The sequence below is a fragment of the Phyllosticta citriasiana genome (genome assembly GCF_038021145.1).
Source record: "Phyllosticta citriasiana strain CBS 120426 chromosome Unknown IWZ02scaffold_7, whole genome shotgun sequence".
In the NCBI taxonomy this organism is placed as follows: domain Eukaryota; kingdom Fungi; phylum Ascomycota; class Dothideomycetes; order Botryosphaeriales; family Phyllostictaceae; genus Phyllosticta; species Phyllosticta citriasiana.
Window position 1 is genome coordinate 1,475,946 of NW_027117284.1, and position 20,623 is coordinate 1,496,568.

General features: G+C 56.4%; 7 protein-coding genes across 7 annotated transcripts; 2 read left to right on the forward strand and 5 right to left on the reverse strand.

Annotated features, from left to right (window-relative positions):
* Positions 1-905: 905 nt before the first annotated feature.
* Positions 906-3,521, reverse strand: IWZ02DRAFT_281106 (uncharacterized protein). The gene is made up of 2 exons (XM_066763644.1): positions 2,289-3,521; positions 906-2,232 (listed from the first exon to the last, which is right to left on the reverse strand). The coding sequence occupies exons 1-2, from the start codon at positions 3,391-3,393 to the stop codon at positions 1,121-1,123; spliced, it is 2,217 nt and encodes a 738-aa protein (XP_066622534.1). The 5' UTR covers positions 3,394-3,521; the 3' UTR covers positions 906-1,120.
* Positions 3,522-5,977: 2,456 nt separating this feature from the next.
* IWZ02DRAFT_453010 (uncharacterized protein) lies at positions 5,978-8,635 on the forward strand. Its single transcript, XM_066767639.1, has 2 exons — positions 5,978-6,455; positions 6,513-8,635. Exons 1-2 carry the CDS (start codon positions 6,028-6,030, stop codon positions 8,584-8,586), a joined length of 2,502 nt encoding a protein of 833 aa, XP_066622535.1. The 5' UTR covers positions 5,978-6,027; the 3' UTR covers positions 8,587-8,635.
* IWZ02DRAFT_453012 (uncharacterized protein) lies at positions 8,636-9,665 on the reverse strand. Its single transcript, XM_066767640.1, has 2 exons — positions 9,359-9,665; positions 8,636-9,240 (listed from the first exon to the last, which is right to left on the reverse strand). The coding sequence occupies exons 1-2, from the start codon at positions 9,409-9,411 to the stop codon at positions 8,760-8,762; spliced, it is 534 nt and encodes a 177-aa protein (XP_066622536.1). The 5' UTR covers positions 9,412-9,665; the 3' UTR covers positions 8,636-8,759.
* A 964-nt stretch (positions 9,666-10,629) lies between these two features.
* IWZ02DRAFT_491037 (putative Ku family DNA helicase) lies at positions 10,630-13,002 on the forward strand (the record flags this gene model as incomplete). Its single annotated transcript, XM_066769714.1, has 5 exons — positions 10,630-10,758; positions 10,813-10,867; positions 10,918-12,205; positions 12,254-12,938; positions 12,985-13,002. The coding sequence occupies 5 exons, from the start codon at positions 10,630-10,632 to the stop codon at positions 13,000-13,002; spliced, it is 2,175 nt and encodes a 724-aa protein (XP_066622537.1).
* Positions 13,003-13,726: 724 nt separating this feature from the next.
* IWZ02DRAFT_433589 (cytochrome P-450) lies at positions 13,727-15,292 on the reverse strand (the record flags this gene model as incomplete). The annotated part of the gene is made up of 1 exon (XM_066766302.1): positions 13,727-15,292. One exon carries the CDS (start codon positions 15,290-15,292, stop codon positions 13,727-13,729), a length of 1,566 nt encoding a protein of 521 aa, XP_066622538.1.
* Positions 15,293-15,537: 245 nt separating this feature from the next.
* IWZ02DRAFT_520098 (cytochrome P-450) lies at positions 15,538-17,660 on the reverse strand. Its single transcript, XM_066770758.1, has 4 exons — positions 17,412-17,660; positions 16,847-17,357; positions 16,039-16,798; positions 15,538-15,992 (listed from the first exon to the last, which is right to left on the reverse strand). Exons 1-4 carry the CDS (start codon positions 17,484-17,486, stop codon positions 15,836-15,838), a joined length of 1,503 nt encoding a protein of 500 aa, XP_066622539.1. The 5' UTR covers positions 17,487-17,660; the 3' UTR covers positions 15,538-15,835.
* A 736-nt stretch (positions 17,661-18,396) lies between these two features.
* Positions 18,397-20,028, reverse strand: IWZ02DRAFT_433591 (FAD binding domain-containing protein; the record flags this gene model as incomplete). Its single annotated transcript, XM_066766303.1, has 4 exons — positions 18,397-18,658; positions 18,688-19,106; positions 19,160-19,819; positions 19,870-20,028. The coding sequence occupies 4 exons, from the start codon at positions 20,026-20,028 to the stop codon at positions 18,397-18,399; spliced, it is 1,500 nt and encodes a 499-aa protein (XP_066622540.1).
* Between the last annotated feature and the right edge of the window lie 595 nt (positions 20,029-20,623).

Genomic DNA, 20,623 nt, shown 5'->3' on the forward strand with positions numbered 1-20,623 from the left:
AATGGAACAAGGAGAAGGAGAGAAGCCAGAGAGCCGGCTAGCTGGGTAGCTGGCTGGAAAATGTGGGACGTGTCAAAGATGATGAGATGGAAAGACGGAAAAGTAGGTGGCCAGGCCTAGTAAAAGCCCAATTAAATTCGATTCGTCGTCCATCCGCGGCCAAATATACCACCGCCGCCGTCCTCGTTCACGTCGTCGCAATGGACGCTTTTCCCACTGCAATGCAGTGAATCCAGAGCCAGAGCCCCGACAGACAGACGGACGGCTCAATCCCTAGCTTGCTTCCAGCCCTCCTCCACCCTCCAAACCGAGCAAAAAGGAAACGCAAGTTGTTCAAAGGTATCAACAGACCGCCCGGCTTGCCTTGCCTCGATCGGGCCAAAGGGCGTCAAGAGAGGACCAAGGCGGGTGCGGCCATAGCAGCCAACGACGTGTGTATTTACAGACTGCCAGACAGCGCAAACGAGGAACGAAATGAGCCCAAGGAGGATGCTCTAATTTTCTTGCGCACCGCACCACCAAGCTCAAGTCAACGGAACCCAAGCACTTGCTTGCGTGCTTGCTTCGCATGGAACTCGCAGAGCCGCCGGAGAGAAGGACAAAAAAAGAGTAAAAAGTAAAAAAAAAAAGGACGAAAATGTAGGTTGGAAAATTTAATACAAGAAGATTAAAAAGGGGAGAATGAGACATGTGGAAGGAAGAGCGCGTACCTGCGCTGGTGGAATATTGACAGTAGAGTGGGTGGCGGAAGCTCCGCAGCCTCTGCGCCTCGGTGAGACAAGAGTGGCTGCGGAGGTGGCCAGGCCGCGTGGCAAGAGAAAATATTATTCGACTAGGGAAAAGTGGGGGAGGATCGATATTCAATATTAGGCCCCGCGCGCACTGATTGTTGTTGGTGACACTCAAAAAAATTCGAAGAAAAGCGATGGTTTGGTGAGAAGCTCAAGCGGTGGAGCCAAGGCAAAGGGTCTGGGTATCAAGTCTTATCCAAAACAGGTGAACCCCTTGGCCATGACCGCAGGCCGCCGCACAGCCCTGACAAAAAAAGGACGAGGCTGGCTTTCCATTGAACAAGTTGAAAAAAAAAAAAAAAAAAAGGCCGTATGTTGCAGCTGTTTCGTCACACATCTTCTGTAAATTTTGATCCTCGTGATCCGTCGTGCGACCCGAGACTGCGACCTAGTGTCCCGCGACTGCCCGGCCGAGGCGGCAGGTCAAACACTTCGTCAGGCCCCGTAAACATTGAGGGATGTCTGGGACTTTGATGGACAACAGGGGTCCGAGCGGGACTGGGCCTCAGCGTCTCCACGGGCGTTCCAGGAGTAGATGGCCTGTCGGACGGGCCAGTTCCTGGGGTCGAGGGGCCAGCCGCTGCAGCACCACCCAGGGCGACAGCCGCCGCAGGAGACATGGGAGGTGTGCCATAACCGCCATGGAGATTTGAGGTTTCGCGTGGGACACCGGGGAACGAGGTGACGCTGGCATTGTCGTCGCCAAAAGGATCTTCCGAAGTCATTCCCGGGCTAAAGGCTGATGGCAGCTTGCGTCCAGATATACGTTGGAAGCCACGTTCTGCTGGAGGGGGCGGGGGCTCAATCTGACGGTTTCCAGACAGTCGACTCAAAAGGCCGCCCATGGCGAATGGGCCACTGCGTTGTGTCATGCCCTGACCACCACTGCAACCGCCAGCCGGCGCAGTAGGATCCGAGAATGGGTTCTCCGGATTTTCCCCAGCAGCACCTAGTTTCTGCGGCCTCTTTTGCCTCTGCTTGTACCACCGAAGCACAACTAGCGAAATAATTAATAGAACCGCAAGTCCACAGAGTCCACCAATGACACCACCAATGATTTGCGGTGTAGTAGCCCCGTCGGAATTGTTCCCTCCACTGTCTGCGCCGCTGGTGGAGTTGCCCCCTGCAGTATTTGTTCCACCACCGGCGATAAAAGTACCTCCGGTAGAAGAAGGTTCCGCCGACGTGATCGTAGAAGAAGATTCGGATGTCGAAGATGAGGATAGGGATGTGGTGGTGGAAGAAAGCGTGGTGGAGGATGACTCGGACGTTGTCGAAGTTAAAGAAGTGGTGAAAGAAAGCGAGGTGGAGCTGGTTGACGTCAAGGATGCTTCGGAAGTCGAAGTGGTTGGTGTTTCAGTTGCAGAGGAACTCATAATGGAATCTGCCGTGACGGATTCAGCTGACGTGCTCGATCCTGAGGCACTTGGTGACGGGAAAACTATTGGAAAAATTAGCCTCCTCAGCAATTCCTGAAACAACGGCTGCAAAACATACACATCGAGACTGATCCACTAGTTGTGGCAGCGGCTAAAGAGGTCGTCGACATGGAGTTTGAGAAGAATGGTATGACCGTCAACGACGAAGACGCGCTCTCTGGCGTCGTTGACAATGTCGAGATTACGTTCGAAGGAGTCGAAATCGCTATTGGCGTAGTCGGAATCGCATTCGAAGGAGTAGAGTTGGGGTTGGATGGCGTCGTGCGTGAGCTGGCATTGGGAGTGAGTGGGCCAGGAGTCGATGTTGCGGCCGGGATCACGCCGGTGGAAGAGGACGTCCTGAAGGGCTGGGAAGAGTATTGAGGAGTTCTAGTTCTGGAAGAGTAGGTCGCTGGAGAGCTCCGACTTTGCGGCGTGTAAAACGATGGCGCTGGACGTGACGTGTTGACCGAGGACGAGGACGAGGAAGTAGGCGCTGGTAGAGGGACTGAACTCGAAGACTGTGTTCCAAGACTAATACTCTCGTGGGCTGAAACCGAAATGCTCAGGCTTGAAGTTCCGGCAACCGAGGGCGTATTGAAGGGGTAAGACGGGACAGTTGGAACGCCAGGGGACGTGGGAAATGGTTGCACCGTCGGAACCCCAGGCACGAACAGGGATGATGTGCTCGAGGGCGTCGGCGTCGTCGACTTGGTGGGCCTGGAAGAATATGCGAATGGCTTCGAGGATGATGTTGACGTTTTCGACGAGGTGGTGCACGAAGTTGAAGACGAAGAAGACGTAGTCGTCGTTGGCGTTGGTGTCGGGGGAGGTTGAATTTCATCAGAACTCTTAGGAGTCAAGGAGCTCATGGTCGTGATGCCAACAGTGTTCCCAGCCTGGTCTATTTGGCGAACAACAGTAACTACGGAGACTCCCTTTGCCTCTTCAGCGTTCATCTCTTGCCGGTGAACCAATTTATGCCTCAGCCCTAGCTTCCTTGGGTCGCCGCGCTTCTCGCGAAGCAGCAGTGGCTCGTAAATGGGTGGGGCGGCCGTGGGAGTAGGAGTACTGTGAAGGACCGTCTCCTTGGCGACTTGCATTTTCCCAAAACCCAAGTCGTCATCCGCACGCAGGCGACCCTGCCCTCGCCACATCCGCCTCCGTTTCGCGGGGCTCTCCATGGTCGGCGTCGGGGCGCGTTGGTCTCAAAACGAGGTCGAGTTGTTTCTTCGGGTCGCAAAGGGGAAGATGGGGGACCACGGATCGCAATCCAGGCGGCCGTGGCGAAACTCGTGGCCAGCCGACGTTGAGCGGAATAGTGAGCGTATTAATGGGGTGGACTTAAGGAGCGGACGTCTTCGCGGAAGGCCAGGAGAAGGAAAGGGTGGGCGCAGTATGGGGGATCCTATGTACGCGGAGTGCGAATTTTGGGAAACGAATGGACGCCGGTCGTAAAGTGACTGGCAGCACTCTGGACCTGAGGATCGGTCAGTTACTTGGATGGACCCTGAGGTGCCGCAACGTGGGCGGCGGCGGAGGATCGGCAGGACGCGCCTTTCAGACTACCTCAACGCTGCTGCATCTGCCTGCTCATATGTACTGGAGGAAGGGGAGGCGAGGGAGGAGGGTGTGCGGCAAAGGTACCGGTACGGGCTTGGGACGGCGTTGTCAAAAGGCGGACGGGTCGCTCTGTCGCTCAGGCGTCGGGGCAGTTTGATTGCTAGACGCGACTCAACGTTGTGCGACGGATAAAAGTGGACTGAGGTGGCTCGACGGGTGCCGTGTTTGACCTGAGCGAGCGATTGGTGGACAGTGTCTCAGACGAAGCTCGTTCGGGGGCTGGCGGAGGGAAGAAGAGGAGGAGGAGGGCGACGAGGAGGACGAGTGAGTCGAGGTCAGGTCGAGGTCAAGGTCGAGGACCCTCGCGATGGGAGGGAGAGGAGAAGAGGGAGCGAGCGAGCGAGGGAGCAGGAGTAAAGAAAGAGAAAGCGAGTGACAGTCGAAGCGACGAGGAGGGAGAGGCGTGGAGTTGTCGACCAGGCTGGTACGGTAGTCAGTCAGGCTGGCTGGCTGGCTGGCTGGCTGGCCGTGGTCTGGGTCGCTGCAGCGGCTTGCCGATGTGTGGATATGGCCCAAGCAGCGCAGGATCCCTGCAAATGGACTCTGGCAGGTAATTAACCGCAACAACGTGCTGGCGACGGTCTATTTTCAGCACCCTTGACTCTCCCCTTGCCGGGCGACGAAATCTCTGCTGCGACGAGATAGAAGCAGAGTTTTCTGTTTGCATGTATAGAAAACGCCAATATTTTGACGTGGTTGCTCGCCCACGCAACCCCACGCTTGATTTTCCTCCGCTCCTCCTGCCTGCTCTCCCGCCGTGCTCTCCACCTGCACGCGCTATGCCAGCGCCGCGACACCGACGCAGCAGCCCAAGAATAAAATTATGCTTTGTTCGCTCTGGCTGCTGTCTAGTCCATGTCCTGTCAACGCCAGGCCCAACACGTGTGCTGCAAAGTCTCGCTGCTGCTGCTGCTCTCCCGGTCAGAGTGTGCATGTTGCCCGTCGACGGACGGCTACCTGTAACAGGAGTCGTCCATCGGCCGATTCGCCAGACAACTGCAACCCCCCAATTCGTCCTCGGATTCAATTCAAAAACAGACAAATGCGGCCATCTTCGTCTGCAAGCGTCCCGATCCTAGCAATGCCAGGGTAAGCGTGCCCGTGTCAACATCCATCGTCTCAAGACGGTCAGCACCAGGGTGTCGTCGGTCGTTCAGGTCTCGGATCCAAGGCGAATAAAAAAAAAAAAAAAAAAAAGGGAAAAAAAGCGAAGCATTCCAGCCTTGTCGGGCGCCGTGCCCGAGTCTGTCGCTTAATGGCTTCAATGTCTTGGCCCAAAAATCTTTTGCATGTCGCTGCAGGCCACCAATGTGGTGGTGTATGTATAGGCTCGTAACGCGAGCTGCAACCGATACATGCACAGGTACGAGCGCTTGCGGCGGAAGGGCCAGAATCATCAAGCTGGCTAGCTTGGCGTGCCTAATGGAGCTGTGCCGTGGGTGATACGGGTCGCAGTCGTAGGACAGAGCAACAAAATGAGAGTTGCACGCAGTTGACGACAACAGAGGCTTGTGCTCTCGTCTGTAAGGTGTTGGTGGGCTCGCAAGAGGGACCATGATGAGCAGTTTCGAGACACAATGGCCACGCAGCGATGGAATGCATGGGCTATAAAAAGAACAGACCGTTGTCTCTTCCCACGCGCGCATCCAGAACAAGCGTCGGCCCGCAAACCGGCCGACCTGCCCGATCGAAACAATTATTACCTGGATGTCAGCGGCCGCAGCCAATCACGCCGCGCCATCCAGGCGTCCTTTAGCCGGTTTGGCAGGACTGAGCTGCCCGTGCCGGTTTCGGCTAGATCCCGAACAGCAATTTCACGCATCACGGCACTTTCGATGCCCTTCACAGGTGTCCACACCTCGTTCAACTGCAACACCATCTCACGTGCCTCTCCACCTGTTTTGTATCTTACCTTAGTAGAGCTGATCTCTGTCGTCATTCGTTACCCCGCAACACCGCCCGTTTCTCCGCCCGTAGACGATTGACAGGTTGCAAGCTGTCGCCCACCAGTGATGATTTTCACATGATTTGCTTCCGTCCTCCACGACGCGGGCGGGAGCTTTCCAGGCCCACCGCCGCTTCCCCTCCGCTCCTCTGCGCGCATGAAGCTCAGCCTCCAGCAAAGCCTCCCCCCTCCCCCAACCCCCCCGACCCCCCGATCGAATACGAGAAAACCGATCTTGTAGTGCTTGTGAATGCCATCTTTTCCATGCTTTTCGACCTGTCCTTACCCAGCTGCTGTACGAGCCGCCATGACTATGAGTCCACCGCCGCTCCCTCCCCGCCATTCCCGCTCCCGCTCCGATACTGCACATTTAACGCCTGAACCAAACGCCCCGTACAGCCGTGGCGCGGATGCTGGCTTTCACGACCCACGCTCGTCCTCGACCCAGTCTCTTGTGCCCAACAGCCCGCCTGTCCATAATGATGCGCGCCGCACGCTGCTGCTCATCTTCGTCCACGGTTTCATGGGCGACGAGACGAGCTTCCAGAGCTTTCCTGCCCATTTGCATAATGTCGTCACCCTGACTTTGAGCGAAACGCACGCTGTGCACACCAAAATCTACCCCAGGTACCGTTCGAGACGCCGGCTCCAACATGCTACCGAGGAATTCTCAAGATGGTACTTTTGGCGCCTCTGATTGGTAACAAGTGCGAAATCCGTTGACCGCCCCTGCAGGCTCCAACCTCACCTGGACCCGGACACCGATGTCATTCTCCTGGGCCATTCAATGGGAGGTCTCCTGACGGCCGATGTGGTGCTTCTTCCTGGCGCGAGCCCCCACCCGTTCCGGCATCGTATCCTCGGGACCATTAGCTTCGATACACCTTTCCTCGGTATGCATCCTGGGGTCATCAAGAGCGGCTTATCTAGTATTTTTCGGCCCGCCCCCGAAAAGTCACCTGAACGTCAACCCGAGTCTGGCTTGACGAGCCAATCCTCGCAGGCAACTAGCACGTCTACGCTTCAGTCGTTCCATACTGCGGAGAGCAGCGGTGTCACCTCACCGCCTCCTCGAACAGGCACTCTCTTTTCAACTAACCCCAATGATCCAAACTATAACCCCTCATTCCAAAACGATGTCATCCTTCCCGTCCGCAAGGGTTGGAGCAACGCTTGGCATTTTGTCAACAAACACTCTGATGGTCTCGTCACGGCATCTAAACAGCTTGTCAAAGCTCATCTCGAATTCGGCGGTGCCATGGCTGACTATGGGGAGCTCAAGAAGAGGTACAAACGGATCAGGGCGCTTGAAGAGGAAGACGAGACGCGTAGACGAGCAGCAGTAGAAGGACGCGCAGCATCACCCATCCCGCGCGTTAGATTCATCAACTTTTACACCGCTAGCACAGGACGTCTAAAGTCGACTATCCACTCCGGCAGTGTCTCGCCAAACAGAAGCATAGAACAGGCTTCAGAATTGAATGCGGGCCTATCTCATCTGAGCTTGACATCAAGCTATCAAGACTCGAGCTCCATGCACAGCCACAGTGTGGATGCCTCATTGACCTCTCCTCCGTCAGGCAGAGACGAGGGGGGAGAGAGTGTAGAATACCTGACCCCAATGCATTCTCACTCCGAGTCGGCGTCTCCGCGCGGCTCAGCAGACATGCAGCAAATGTCGCCACGGCCCCTGTCCGATGCTGGAAGCATCCCTCCCCAAACAGAAGTCACGCCAGCTACTCCATCTTCGCCCACCGTCGCGCCAGAGGCCACATTCCCCGACGCGCCTCCCCTGCCAGTCCGGCCCGTGACCCCGGACCTGTCGGCAGAGACGGACGTCAAGGCGCGCAAGGCAGCAGAAAAAGCGCACGGCGACGCCGTTAAGGCGTACAAACAGGCCATCAAGCAGCAGGAGCAGGCTCTCAAACAGCTAGGAAAGCAAGCACTGAAGGCGGAGAAGGAGGCACGCAAGGAAGAGGCGCGGCTCGAGAAGGAGAGGCAAAAAGAAGAGAGGGCGAGACAGAAGCAGTCCAAGAGTGCGCTGGATGTTAGCAAGGACGGAAATGAGGATGAAAGCGAGGAGACGCAAAAGACGGGCGAAGAGCTGCGTCTGGAGCGCGAGCGGCAGCGCATGGAGGCCGAGGGCCAGCGTATGGCGGCGGCTGAGGCGGAGCGTTTGCGCGTCCAGCGACGGATGCTGGGTTTGCCTCCTGATGGTGGAGAAAAGGAGGCGGCGCAGGAGACTGCATGCGGAGCGGAAGCAGATGAACGTCAAGGCCAAGAAAAAGAAGAAGAGAAGCACGATGCTTCTGCAGGGAAGCAGCAGCAGCATCACCTTCCCGTCGACTCTCCTGCACCACCCTACAACCACAACTCAGCCTCCCTCTCCTCTTCTTGCTCCCGCTCTCCCTCCCCGGCCCCCTCATTCTCCCACCGCGCCCCCAGCATCGCCACCATCACAACAACATCATCCTCACACCATCCCGCTCCCCCTCCCTCACAACCATCTCCCGCATCACCAACACTAGGCACATCTTCCCCCTCCCCGCACCCCTCTTCCTCCTCAGCGAAGCCCTCCAAAGACCGCAAATTCTGCATGCTGCCCTCAAACCACGCGGCCGACCCCACCTGGATCCGCGTCTTCATGCGCGACGTCGACGAAGTCGGCGCCCACTGCGGATTATTCTTTGTTGGGGACACGTACGCCATGCTGGTCGGCGAGGTGGCGGCGACGGTGGAGCGCTGGGTGCTCGAGGACGTGGGGGAGAGGTGGGCCAGCAGTCAAGGGGAGGTGGGGCAGGTGCTGTAAATAAGTGGTTTAGAAGGTGCACGCATAGCTGCCTTACATTGTTAGACGTGTAGAAGACACGAGACACCAAATAGATTTATTTCTCAACAACTACCCTTTAACCTTCCCGCCAACCACGACCACAACCCACACTCCGCCTCCCATTTCTTTCCCATCACCCTACCCTTCCGAATCTACAATTTCGCCGCAACAAGAAAAGCGTACGCCACAGCTGCCCCCAAAACAACCAAGTTCGTCGCCGAACTGACACCGTGCAAGATGGCAAACTGGCGATTCAGCGCCTCCATCTCCTTACTGTGCGGTCCGGCATCATAACTCTTCTTCCCATCCCTCGTCTCCTGATGTTTGCGCTCCTTCATAACACTCGTCGTCTTGGGGCCGACAAGCAACAAATTGAGAAGGCCGCCGACGCCCATTGCGAGGATCAGATTTGTGGGAGAGGCGACGGTGGTGGTGGTAGTGGTGGTGGGGGAGCTGGAGAGCGAGGCAGGCTGGGTCAGGTACAGCGCGACGGGGAGAATCGATTGCAGCGCGAAGTAGACGGGGAAGATTTTGGATTGCAGCGATGCGAATTGCGGGCGGGGCAGGACGCGGAAGGCGACGACGCCGCCGATGAAGGATTGGAAGAGCGTGCTGCCGAGGAGGGTGCCGTAACTGTGTGATAGGTTGGTGGGTGAGTTAATTTGTTGATTGGAGCTATGGTGTAGGGATGGATGGAGATGGGTGAATGGGGGATGGGGATGATGTGGTGGAGGTAGGGCAGTTTTCTTACGCCAAAAGGTGGTACGGCGCGGGGTCCGCGAGGCTCGCGAACGTCGACGTCATGGTGGTGGCGCTCGTGTCGCGTAGGTGGGTAGGTAGGCAGTTTGATGCGTTGGATTTAAACTCGGTGTAAATGAGGTGGCTCTCGCGGGCAGCAAAAGCACTCAAGAAACGGACGTGCGTTGTTGCAAACCGAACAAAGAGAAAGGTGGAGGTGGAGGTGGGAGGGAATGACAGACGTCGAGCGAGTGAGGTGATGTCGTTTATGCTGGTGGCGACATGGATTATGCTCTAACGCGGCGGCCGTCTGGCCAGTCGTGATGCACTCTATTTCCGCCTCGTCCCGCCCCTCACTCGTGTGGCTGCGCGTCTGTGGCCTGTGAGGGAGCGAGACGGCGGTTAAGATTTTGGGTGCAAGACATTGTCATTTCCCGTTTGCATTTTGAGTGTTTGTGGGGCGTGGTTTGAGATTGGAAGGAAAATGTTTCCAACGTTGCGGTTGTGAGTGAGCCCGTTTGTGAAGGCGATGTTGTCTTTGTCGAGGACCCCAAGGAACAACTGCTCGTGGTAGCAGGAGACTACCTTATGGTCCATGCGCAGACGTATATACATGCATACCTGGGTACATATACATGTCTGTATTTTCTGTACCTAACCACGCGATTTCTTCTCTATGCTACATTGGACAGGTGAGATTTTTGATATTTTTTTTTTTTTTTTTTTTTACCCCTCCGTGATAACAGTATCCCAAGTCGCAAGATCCCTTTGGCGGTTTCACTGCCGCCGGCCAGATCACGGGCAGTCTGGACGACGAAGTCCTCCCGCCAACACCACCATCGTACCCCTCTCCTCCTCCCTCTGCCCCAATGTTGCCGGGACCTCCTCTGTCGCGTTGTTGATGAATCGATCCCGCATCCAGCCCCCTCCCCCGTCGCTCAAACTACATCGACAAGCCGGAATCAGAAGGCGAGGTGACGGAATGGAAGATGACCCCAATGGTCCACGTCCGGGTCAGAAAGAGAGGTGACATCATCCGCAAGTAGTTGTACGGGCATGTAGGCATCAGCCAATCAACGCTACCTAGTGTCTTGCTGACTAAACGCGGCCATGCAGCACGTGCCGACGCGCCCCTCTGTGGTCGACCAAAGAACGCGACTGCTGCCTCCAGGTCGATCGGCACAAAGCGTCTCTTGCGCGCTGGCAGAAATGCTTGACGCGCCACTCTCGTCTTTCTGTTTCTCTTGATTTGATTTGCTTTGCATCGCTTCGTCTTCTGAAAAAATGACGGATAAGGAAGCCACCGTCTACGTCGTCGATGTGGGCAAGTCCATGGGCGAGAAGCGCGGCGGCAGAGATGAGTCGGACCTTGACTGGTGCATGAGATATGTCTGGGACAAGATTACCACGACCGTGAGTTGCTGCGAACGTCGTTTTTGAGCTGTCTTTTAACGCGTCACGCTGCAGGTTGCCACTGGCCGTAAGACCCTGTATGTTGGCGTCGTTGGTCTCAGGACTGATGGTTGGTGTTCTTCATCTCAAAATGCGCACTACTCCATTGACACCATTCAGGAACCAAGGTCAATCTGGATGACGACGAAGGATATGAGCACGTTTCCATTCTGCAGCCTCTGAGCCAGATCTGCATGCCACAGGTCCGCAACCTGCGCGACCAGATTCGGCCTAGCAAGACAAACAAGGGCGACACCATGTCGGCTGTCGTCGTAGCCATGCAAATGATATCTGACCACTGCCGCAAGCTCAAGTACGTTCGACGAATTGTCCTCGTCAGCAACGGCCGCGGAAGCCTGGATCCCGACGACCTTGGCGACATTTCCAACAAGCTCAAAGCCGAAAACATCGAGTTTGTCGTGCTTGGTGCCGACTTTGATGACCCAGAGTACGGTGTCAAGGAAGAAGACAAGGATCCGGACAAGGCTGTCAATGAAGCCATTCTCCGCCAGTTCGCAGATGATTGTGACGGCGTCTTTGGCACTATGGCTCAGGCTATTGACGAGCTTGATATCCCACGAGTTAAGCCCGTAAGACCCATTCCCGGATACAAAGGCCCTTTGATCCTGGGATCCGGCGACTCGGCCATGGAAATTCCTATCGAACGATATCCCAGAATCATGCAAGCGAGACCGCCGACTGCGAGCTCCTATGTCCACAGATCGGACCTCGCCCCGGGCGAGTCTTCTCAAATCCAGTCTTCGGCAACGGTTCATAGAAACGATGACGGACCACAGACAGACCACGACAGCTTGGCAGCAGTCAAGCAAGCCACGGCGTTCCACGTTGCCGAAGAAGGCGCCCCAGGTGGAAAACGTGATGTTGATCGTGAAGACCTGTCGAGAGGATACAACTATGGAAGCACGGCCGTGCCAATCAGCGAGTCCGAAAGTGACATTGTCGAACTCAAAACCGAGGCCGCTCTCGACATCATCGGCTTCATTCCAGCAGACAAATTTGAACGCTACATGCAAATGTCCCGCACCAACACCATCATCGCCCAAAAAGCAAACGACAAGGCCAGCATGGCGCTCTCGTCTTTGATTCACGCTCTGTATGAGCTCGAAACTTTTGCCGTTGCTCGCTTCGTGGCCAAAGACATGAAGCCACCCGTCATTGTCGTTCTGGCGCCCGAAATCAGCGCGGACCATGAGTGCCTCGTTGACAGCGAGCTTCCATTTGCAGAAGACATGCGCGGATACCGTTTCCCGCCTCTTGACCGTGTCGTCACGGTATCTGGAAAGACGATTGAAGAGCATCGAAATCTCCCCAGCAAAGATCTCGTGAGTGCCATGAGCGACTATGTGGACAGTATGGACCTATCAGAAGCAGGCCAAGACGAAGAAGGGTAATTGCTCTCTCTCCAGGTATTCATCGATCTTCTAACTCGTGCCAGAAAACCTGCCGAATTCGCACCCTTTGAAGACGTCTATTCTCCTGTCCTCCATCGCGTTCAGCAAGCTGTCCGCTGGCGTGCCGTCCGTCCCATGGACGACCTCCCACCTCCTCCAAACATCCTCACCCGTTACATGTATCCACCAGAACACGTCCTCAAGCCAGCCACGGCCAAGCTCGACGCACTCATCAAGACGGCAGATGTCAAGCGCGTTCCTCCCAAGCAAAAGGGTCGCAAGCGCACGCGCGAATTCGAAAAGCCACTTTCCGGACTCAACATCAACGCTCTACTCGGCGACAGCCGACCCAAGAAAGCCAAGATCACGTCTGAAAATGCGGTTCCAGAATTCAAGCAGGCCCTGTCGGCAGTTGAAGATCCAACAGCTATCGAGGGAATCGCGGACCAGTTGGCCAAAATCATTCACGGCTACATCAAAGAATCGATGGGAGATCGTGACTATGGAAGGGCTGTGGAGGCGATAAGAGTGTTCAAAGAGGAGATGGTGGACTTGGAGGAGCCTCGCATCTTCAACGACTTTCTCAAGGAATTGAAGGAAAAGATCACCAATGGTGAGTTGGGCGGCGACAGGAGGGAAATGTGGTATCTAGTCAAGGTCAATCGACTGGGCCTGATTGACAGGAAGACGAGCGAGTTGAGTGATGTCAGCGAGGAAGAGGCAAAGACGGTAAGTCGCTCCTCTGATTTTCCAGGACTTGCTGACCTGCATACAGTTCATGTCGACGAAATGATGCGCCTGTACCACACAGGAAGCCTAGATCATCGGTCCTTTTTCACCCTTCAAATTTGAAGCAATAGTCTTGCAAAATGAAGGTCTTCCACCACCAATGCTCCCAAAGCTTGCTCATCGTCAGGCTGTGCATCCGCCCCATCCCAGGCTCAGTTGGTACGTACCACACAACACACCTCTGCTTCCACAGCACACGACAGCAATCTCCCGACGCAAGCCTCATCCACGACCAGCGCCGCGCTTCACCCATTTTGATTGGCAATAGAGACGTCCACGAGGAAATGTCCGGCGCGCCGGGTCTGTCATACCTGCCCTGTTTCTTTCCTCTGCCGTGACGCTGTGTCACCGTCGCCGTTTGTTGCCGCCTGGGCCTCGTCCTGCCCTCCCCTGCTGCTGTGCCTGACTGAGGTAAGGGGTAAGGGACAGATTAAAAGCCGCTGCTGTGCTACGCTGCAAGCAGAGAGAGAGCCCACATAGCTTGGCGTCTGGAAGCAAACGGTAGGGAGCGGGTACGACTGCTGCTGGTGCTGTGGTGTCGCGCGCGACTTCGCGGGCATTGGAAACTTGTGCGGGGTTTGTGAAAAGTGAGTCGTGCTTCTTTGGATTGGTGTGCTAGCTAATGGTTGGTTTGTGCAACACATCTCGGCACGGCCAGACGACAAGCAAAAGTTCTTCAACTTTGAAACTAAAAGGTAGCTAACGAAAATTTCGGGAATGAGTAGCCATCATTCTCGAGCGACTTTCAGCCGCGCCTTCACTCCCTCCTGTCGCGGCCCTGGAGCGCACACAACGGTAAAGTTGTGGTAGTCTCGACTCGGATCTACATCCAACCCCTCGATTGCCTCAAACCTCTGCAGCATCCTCGTAATGACGTATCCGGCCTCTGTCAAGGCGAATTGCTGACCGATGCAAATCCGTGGACCGCCGTTGAACGGCGCATACGTCCAGCCAGGCCTCCTCTTCTCCCATCGCTCAGGCACAAATTCGTCGGCGTCCGGGCCCCAGAGATCGTGCCGGCGGTGCATGACGTGCGTGCTGAAGTTGACCTCCGTCCCCGCCGGCACAAAGACTGGAGCAGTGCCATCTGGGCCGCCGCCGATGGGAAGCGTCGTATCGCGGACGGCGCAGCGGCTGTTGAAGGGGACGATGGAGTGCAGGCGCAGCGTCTCGTTCATGACGTGCTGAAGATAGGAGCAGCCCTTGAGCTTCTCAAACGTGATGGAATCCTGCTCCTCGCGGTACGGGCCAAACGTCTCGTGCACGACGCCACGCAGCTTGTCAAAGACGCGCCGGTTCCGGATCAGGCAGTAGAAGGTCCAGCTCATCAGCGAAGCCGTGGTGTCGCGGCCGGCGGCCAGCAGGCCCAGGACGTGCTCGCGCACCTCGGCCACGTCGGAACAGCGCTCGACCAGCGTGTTGAGGAAGTCGTAGCGCTTGCTGCTCGCCTTGTTGTCGCGCTTGGCTGCGCGCGCCTCGCTCATGGCCTTGTCGACAAAAGCATGCAAAATGGTGATGCATTGCTCGAGCTCGCTGTTGCCATATAGCCAGTAGAAGCTTCGCAGCCTCATGCGGATGCCGAGAAGCTGCTGGACGCGCTCAAAGGCACCGTGAAAGTTGTTCTCCTCTTCGCGCCCGCGCAGCTTGCTCAGCAGCGAGTGCGTGCTCTTTCCCAAAAACAGCTCCGTCGATGAGTCGATCGTTAGGCTGGGGAACAGCGCCGCCAGATTGACAGGCGCCGTCCACCCGCTCTTCTCGTCAATTGGCATGCATTGTAGCATCAGTCGGAAATGCTGTTCCAGCAAAGCCAGGTCGGACACGTTCTCGCGCGAGAAAATGGGCCGCACGACCTCACGCGCCGTATGCCAGGCCGCGCCATCAACAGCAAAAATACTGCGGCCCAGCACCCTCTTCAGATTCGTCCTGCGGGCCGCGCCCATGATGAAGTCGCTAAACTGCGTCGCCAGCACGGCCTGCACATTCTTCGGCTCGGCGGTGATGAAGTTCTCGGTCCCCAGGATGCGCAGCCTCCACGTGTAGCGCGGGCCCATGGCGTTGAAGCGCGCGACGACAAAATCGGGCGTCCGCTGCTCCCTGTCCGCGCGCAGTCCCGCCAGCACCATGTCGATGCCCAGCGGCCATTTGGTGCGCTCGACGGGGACGGGCAAGCAGCCCCGCGCTTTGGCTTTGCGCGCGATGCGCACGCGCCGCACGACGCGGTCGACGAGGTTGACGACCAGTAGCGCCAGCAGCACCGCTGGCACGATCGTCAAGACGTTGCTGGAGAGCAGCATGTGTGGTATGGGCGGCGGGTGGTGGTGTTTTGGGAGGTCGTGGTCGGTGTTTTTTCGTCCGCTGTTGCCGTCCCCTGTATTTAATGCGATTAGGGGCGCTACCTCCGCACTGCGTGTCTTTTTCTTGTCATGGTATTGGCGCATTGCTCCGACGCTTTTCGGCCCGAGCCTATTCAAGGCCTGGCGTGGACGGGGATTCTGACGCTGCTTTACGGGGCTCCTTGGTGGTTGGCCGTTACTCAGACCAACATTGCTGGTCTCCTGTCTACGATATCCGGACCCGAGATCCGGGACTACTCAGACGACGAACAGTCGGAGAGGTTTAAAGTGAACACTATCTGTTGGGATGTCTTACAGATCGTTTATCTTGCAGCTAACTCTGTCCCTCCAGGGGGCCATCGGGAAGAGAGGTCGTGCAGGGGGATTATTCGAGAACGAGACGCACAAGCACTTCCCAAGTACTCGATACAAAAAGCATGAATTCTTTCATCGCTCAATTTTCTATTCGCGGTATGTCTAATAGCCTCCAAGCCTCTTCCAACATCATTTTCGTGGGCGAAAATTGACCATCAACGGTAACTTCTCCCACACAATGTACGTCCCCTGCTTCTCCCACCACGGCTCATTCGGATACGCCAACTCCATATCAAAATTGAGAACAAGCTTAGCCAGAACCATGCGCATCTCATTATACCCCAGACTGCAACCATTAGCAACAACCCAAAAAAGGGGACGAAATCATTCACTTCTTGCCGATGCAGTTTCTCGGGCCGTACGAAAACGGCTGAGTGGCAGCACGATCGTCGTTGGCAAACTCGGAGCCGGGCGGCAGATCCAGCCAGCGCTCAGGGATGAACTCGGACGCCCTGGCAAAGTTCCACGCCATGTGGCCGGCACTGAACTGGTGGACGCCGACTGCCGTGCCCGCGGGGACCCACCGGCCGTCGATCTTGTCGCCGCCTGGGGGCACGAAGCGCGGCAGGGTGCTGGGCGCCGGCGGATACAGGCGCATGCTCTCGTCGATGCAGGCCGTCAGGTACTTGAGCGCGCTGGTCGACTGCATGGTGATCTCGTCGTCGGAGGCGAAGGCGCCACGTACCTCGTCGACTAGGCGCTGCATCTTATCTGGGTTGCGCAGGAGGAAGTTGGTCGTGGCGCTGAGGCCGCTGGCCCCGGTGCCGCTGCCCGCCACGATGAAGCTGGATGCCATGATGACCAGCTCTAGGTTCGACAGTCGCTCTGTCTTGTTGTCCAAGATGTAAGACATGAAGTCCTTGCCCGGATTCTTCTGCTCGATCCGCTGATGCACCTTAGCCGAAGTCAGCTCAATGTGCTTCTGCCGCGCCTGCACCGTGTACTTGGGCGCGATCCAGTTCATGAAATTGAAGAAGCCGTAGTAGGTGGCCAGCTGGAACCACACAATTGACTTGGCCCGCGTTCCAATCACTTGCAGCCACGGCTGGTCTGCGTTATTGAGGCAGCCTGCTGGCTGTCCGAACGCGAGGTCTACTTTCCATCAGCTTGGCTCGGATCGAAGTCTTGAGAGGGACTCACCTGAGATGACATCAAAGGTCGTCAAGCTGAACCACTTGACCACATCCTGCGGGCCCTCGTAACACCTCTTCTTCAACTGACTCATCAGATTATCGGTATGCGCCTGCAAATAGCCCTCCTGGTCACGCAGCGCACGCTCCGAGAACGCCGGCGCAATGGCACGCCGCAGGCGCGCGTGGCGGTCCTGATCCTCGGTCACAATGCCCTTGATGCCGTTGATGCTAGGCGGCGCCAGGCCACGGCCGTCGAGAGCCTTGCTGAACTCGGGACTTCTCTGCCCGTAAATCTTCTTCCACGCCCCGCTCGTCGTGTAGCTCAACTCGTCCGGCGCGATGCGGACGACGGGACCGTACTGCTGGTGCAGCTCGCGTAGTCGCCATGCTAGCCGCCCGTGCAGGTTTACCCAGTTCCAGGGGAGTCGCGATATTGCCCACAGCTTGGGGCCTGGGTACTTTCGAAGCGGGTGCAGAAAGAGGCTGTAGAATATTGATCCCACGACGTAAAAGGTCAGCTGTTCTCAGTCTGTCAGTTTTCAGCTACTGCTGTTCGGAATTTGCTCACTGACCAAACCAAAAGATACCAGTATCGCCTTGCCAACTGTCCAATTGGACAAGACCGATTCAAAACCAACGTTAGCCATGTTTTTCTGGTCCCGAGGTTCTTCGAACTTCCATGAGCGAGAAAAATTGGCGAGCAAGTCTGTACTAGGCAAGCAGCTTCTGCTGCTTTATGAGAGGCCTCGTGGCGCCCCAAAGCTCGTTCGCTCGCTCGGTCACATCCAAACCCCCGAGTCCAGCTCCTCGTCTCCATCCAGAACACCACGCACACGGCAACCTCGGATTCAGGCGACCTAACAGCCGTAGATGGGGAAAAGTATTCCTCACGGCGAGCCCGGTCGACCCAGGAGCTCTCTCATCCGCGTCACCATAGCTCCTCGTGCCTGACTAGCCCGCCGACCTATCGGAACGCAGTCTCGACCACGTTTTCAAATGGCAGCGTGCACATTGACCAGCCGATTGCAATTGAGAGCACGATACGACTCGCTCTCACCAAGCCTCGGCAGCAAGTGGCCTGACGACGAGGGGCATGCGAGTAAGGCTCTGGCAGGCCGCGTCAGGAACCAACTGGCGAAAAAGCATCGAACCAACTACGATGCGCGGCAAGTACCCCGCGGTGGCAGCAGCACATTCCGTAGCAACGTGGAGCTGAGTCGATTGAATCGAGACCCTCATGTCCGGTTTGTGGTTCAAGCCTTGGGACGCCTCGCACACGCCGGCCCGGCGCCTGTGGTTCCCCTTTTTCGGCAGGTCCAGGGTTGCTTGTGGCCGAAGCTTATTTTCGACGATCGCACAGGGTCTGCGGCCTTTCTCGGCGCCGCGCATGGGTGTTGCTTGTGTGCGGGCACTGCGTCATGGCCTATTATTGTTGCGCGTGGATTCTTTGCGCTTGCTCGCATGACTGGTTGCTGCTTTCTCTGCATTGCGCGAGGAAATGTGTCCCGTGGAAGAAGACGCGGAATGATCAAAGTCTACCTGCTGCCGCTACTGGTCTCACAGGAGCGGCTGGTACCAGCAAAACACATTGTCCGGATCGTAAAGCTTTTTCAACGCCCTCAGTTTCTCCAACCTCCATGGCTCATATCCGTATAGTGCCTCGGGCGGATCTTGTATCGTCGAGGTTGTGTTGCCGTAGTTGACGTACTGCTGGAGCCTCCCGTATCCAGACACCTTGATAAAAGTGCGCTTCCATTGATCGAGGTGGTTCTCAAAAGCTTCGCGGTCGTCCATGCTGACCGGGGTCGCCGTCATCATCCTGTGCGCTTGTCAGCCTTGCTCGAAAACCAGTCGAGTGTGGACACTTGCAGATGGTGATTCGTGCCCCATCGCCAAGGGAAGGCGCTATAGTCGTCTGCAAACTCCCTCGTGCGATGGTGCGGCAAGCACTCAAACATGGCGCCAAACCACCCTTTGCCGGCCCACTTCTCATTCATCTCCTTCACGCTCTCGAAGAAAGCCCGCGTCGTCTTCAGATCAAACTCCTTCACGCTCACGGCACCCATCGCCTTGTACGGTGCAAGCTTCCACACTTCGGGTCGACTCAGCGCCTTGTTTTGTCCTCCGTAGGTCGTCCACGGCAGCTCGGCCCAGGTCGTGCTGACTTTGCCGCTGTTCAGCACTGGATTCAGCGCTTCGAATTTTTGGACCCAAGGCGTGGCGCCGTCTGCTTGACCGGACCAGACGAGGTTGACGAGGATCAGATGCTGCGCGCGTTTAGCTCGACTCAGACCATTGACCCAAGGTGGCCTCCTCATACCTTGTGACTACCGGCGCTTTCTCTCCGCCAGAGCACAAAGATGGACAGCTCCGGCGGCATGGTCTCGTGGACCTTGTTCAGGGTCTCGAATACCGTCTCGCATTGCTCCAGCTTGTACTCTAGGTCCCATGTGTTATGCAGCCCGCCATTTTCCTGCGGATACACCTTGAACGTGGCCTCGAGCGCAATCGCAAAATTGTGTCCAGCGCCCCGGATGGCCCAAAACAAATCAGGGTGTGACTCTTGAGACGCAGTGACGACAGATCCGTCTGCGAGTACCAACTTGCACGAGACCATGTTGTCATTCAGGTATCCATACTTGCCCTGGAGCCGCCCGAGACCAGCCCCAAATGCAACTCCAATCACGCCGGTTGTGGGGCAAGAACCCACGGTCACCTCCATTCCAACGCCCTGGAGGAATTTCGCAAAGTCGTCGGTAATGACGCCGCCGCCCACCGTTGCTTGTTGCTTGTCCGCGTCGAACGTCATGTGATTCAGAGGCCGCATGTCGATGAGGATGCCGTTCTGTAGCTTCCTCATGGTCGTGGTTACGCAGTGGTGCCCTGAGCGGACGGAGAATCCGATCTTCTTCGACGTCGCGAAGCGGACTGTTTCGATGACGTCGCTTTCGCAAGTTGGCTTGACGGCCGCAAAATAAGTCTGTCCGACGTGAGAATGTATCGAGATTCTTTGGATCCCGGTGTGCTTACTGGCCGCTCATACTCCGTGAAGCGCAAGTTTGAGCTCTCGAATTCGTCAGACGATGGGAAAGCGATTGTTGCTCCAGCAGAAAGCTTTGGAGCAAGCTTGGACTGGAGCTCTGCTCGCTGCGCCTCCAGCTCTGGAACTTCAGCGCTGATGCTGCCCATGGTTGTGATTTTGCTCAAGTGTTCTCACGGCAGTTCTGCAGATTGGGAAAATCAAGAAGTTGAATTGTTGACCCCGAATGCTCCCAATCGTCTGAACACCTGAAGGTGAGCTCCCCGTTATTCCCTTGCCAAAAGAGCTATATCCACCGAGCACCTCGTGCGCGCAGCCTCGTGGAGTGCAATGACAGTCCAGGCCCCGTGTGCTTTGGCTTGGCATATTCGTTTCGATGGTGTTCCTGAACAGCCCGCCGCCGAGGATACATTTACTGTTTCTGTCGCAGAGTGAGAATGTGCTTCGATTGAGCCGTCTCATTGGTCACTTCAAAAACACCGAAAGTACGGGGGCCCGTGACGTGGAGGGCAAGCGGGCGCATTCGGGCCTACCCGGTGCCCCCGTTTAGGACAGATCATGATTACCCGAATCCAGTCACTGGGTTACTCTAGAATTTTCTGCATCTAACCTTTCACTTTAAGCATATCCTCTATAGCTAATGTTCTCACACAGGGCTGAAGCTTAAACGAAAAACCGCCATCACTTTTGGAAATCTCGAGAATTCGGTCAAAATGCGGCAAATTGGAGATAGAAGTGATAGAC

Excerpts from the sequence above, each read along its gene's own strand:
- IWZ02DRAFT_281106 (XM_066763644.1), bottom strand. The coding sequence starts at position 3,393 with ATGGAGAGCCCCGCGAAACGGAGGCGGATGTGGCGAGGGCAGGGTCGC. Across the intron at positions 2,233-2,288 it reads TAGTGGATCAGTCTCGATGT|TTTTCCCGTCACCAAGTGCC; the intron begins GTATGTTTTGCA and ends TTTTTCCAATAG.
- IWZ02DRAFT_453010 (XM_066767639.1), top strand. The coding sequence starts at position 6,028 with ATGCCATCTTTTCCATGCTTTTCGACCTGTCCTTACCCAGCTGCTGTA. Across the intron at positions 6,456-6,512 it reads ACCGAGGAATTCTCAAGATG|GCTCCAACCTCACCTGGACC; the intron begins GTACTTTTGGCG and ends CCGCCCCTGCAG.
- IWZ02DRAFT_453012 (XM_066767640.1), bottom strand. The coding sequence starts at position 9,411 with ATGACGTCGACGTTCGCGAGCCTCGCGGACCCCGCGCCGTACCACCTT. Across the intron at positions 9,241-9,358 it reads GCGCCGTACCACCTTTTGGC|TTACGGCACCCTCCTCGGCA; the intron begins GTAAGAAAACTG and ends CCTATCACACAG.
- IWZ02DRAFT_520098 (XM_066770758.1), bottom strand. The coding sequence starts at position 17,486 with ATGGCTAACGTTGGTTTTGAATCGGTCTTGTCCAATTGGACAGTTGGC. Across the intron at positions 16,799-16,846 it reads GACCTTTGATGTCATCTCAG|ACCTCGCGTTCGGACAGCCA; the intron begins GTGAGTCCCTCT and ends GATGGAAAGTAG. Across the intron at positions 15,993-16,038 it reads AGAAACTGCATCGGCAAGAA|TCTGGGGTATAATGAGATGC; the intron begins GTGAATGATTTC and ends TAATGGTTGCAG.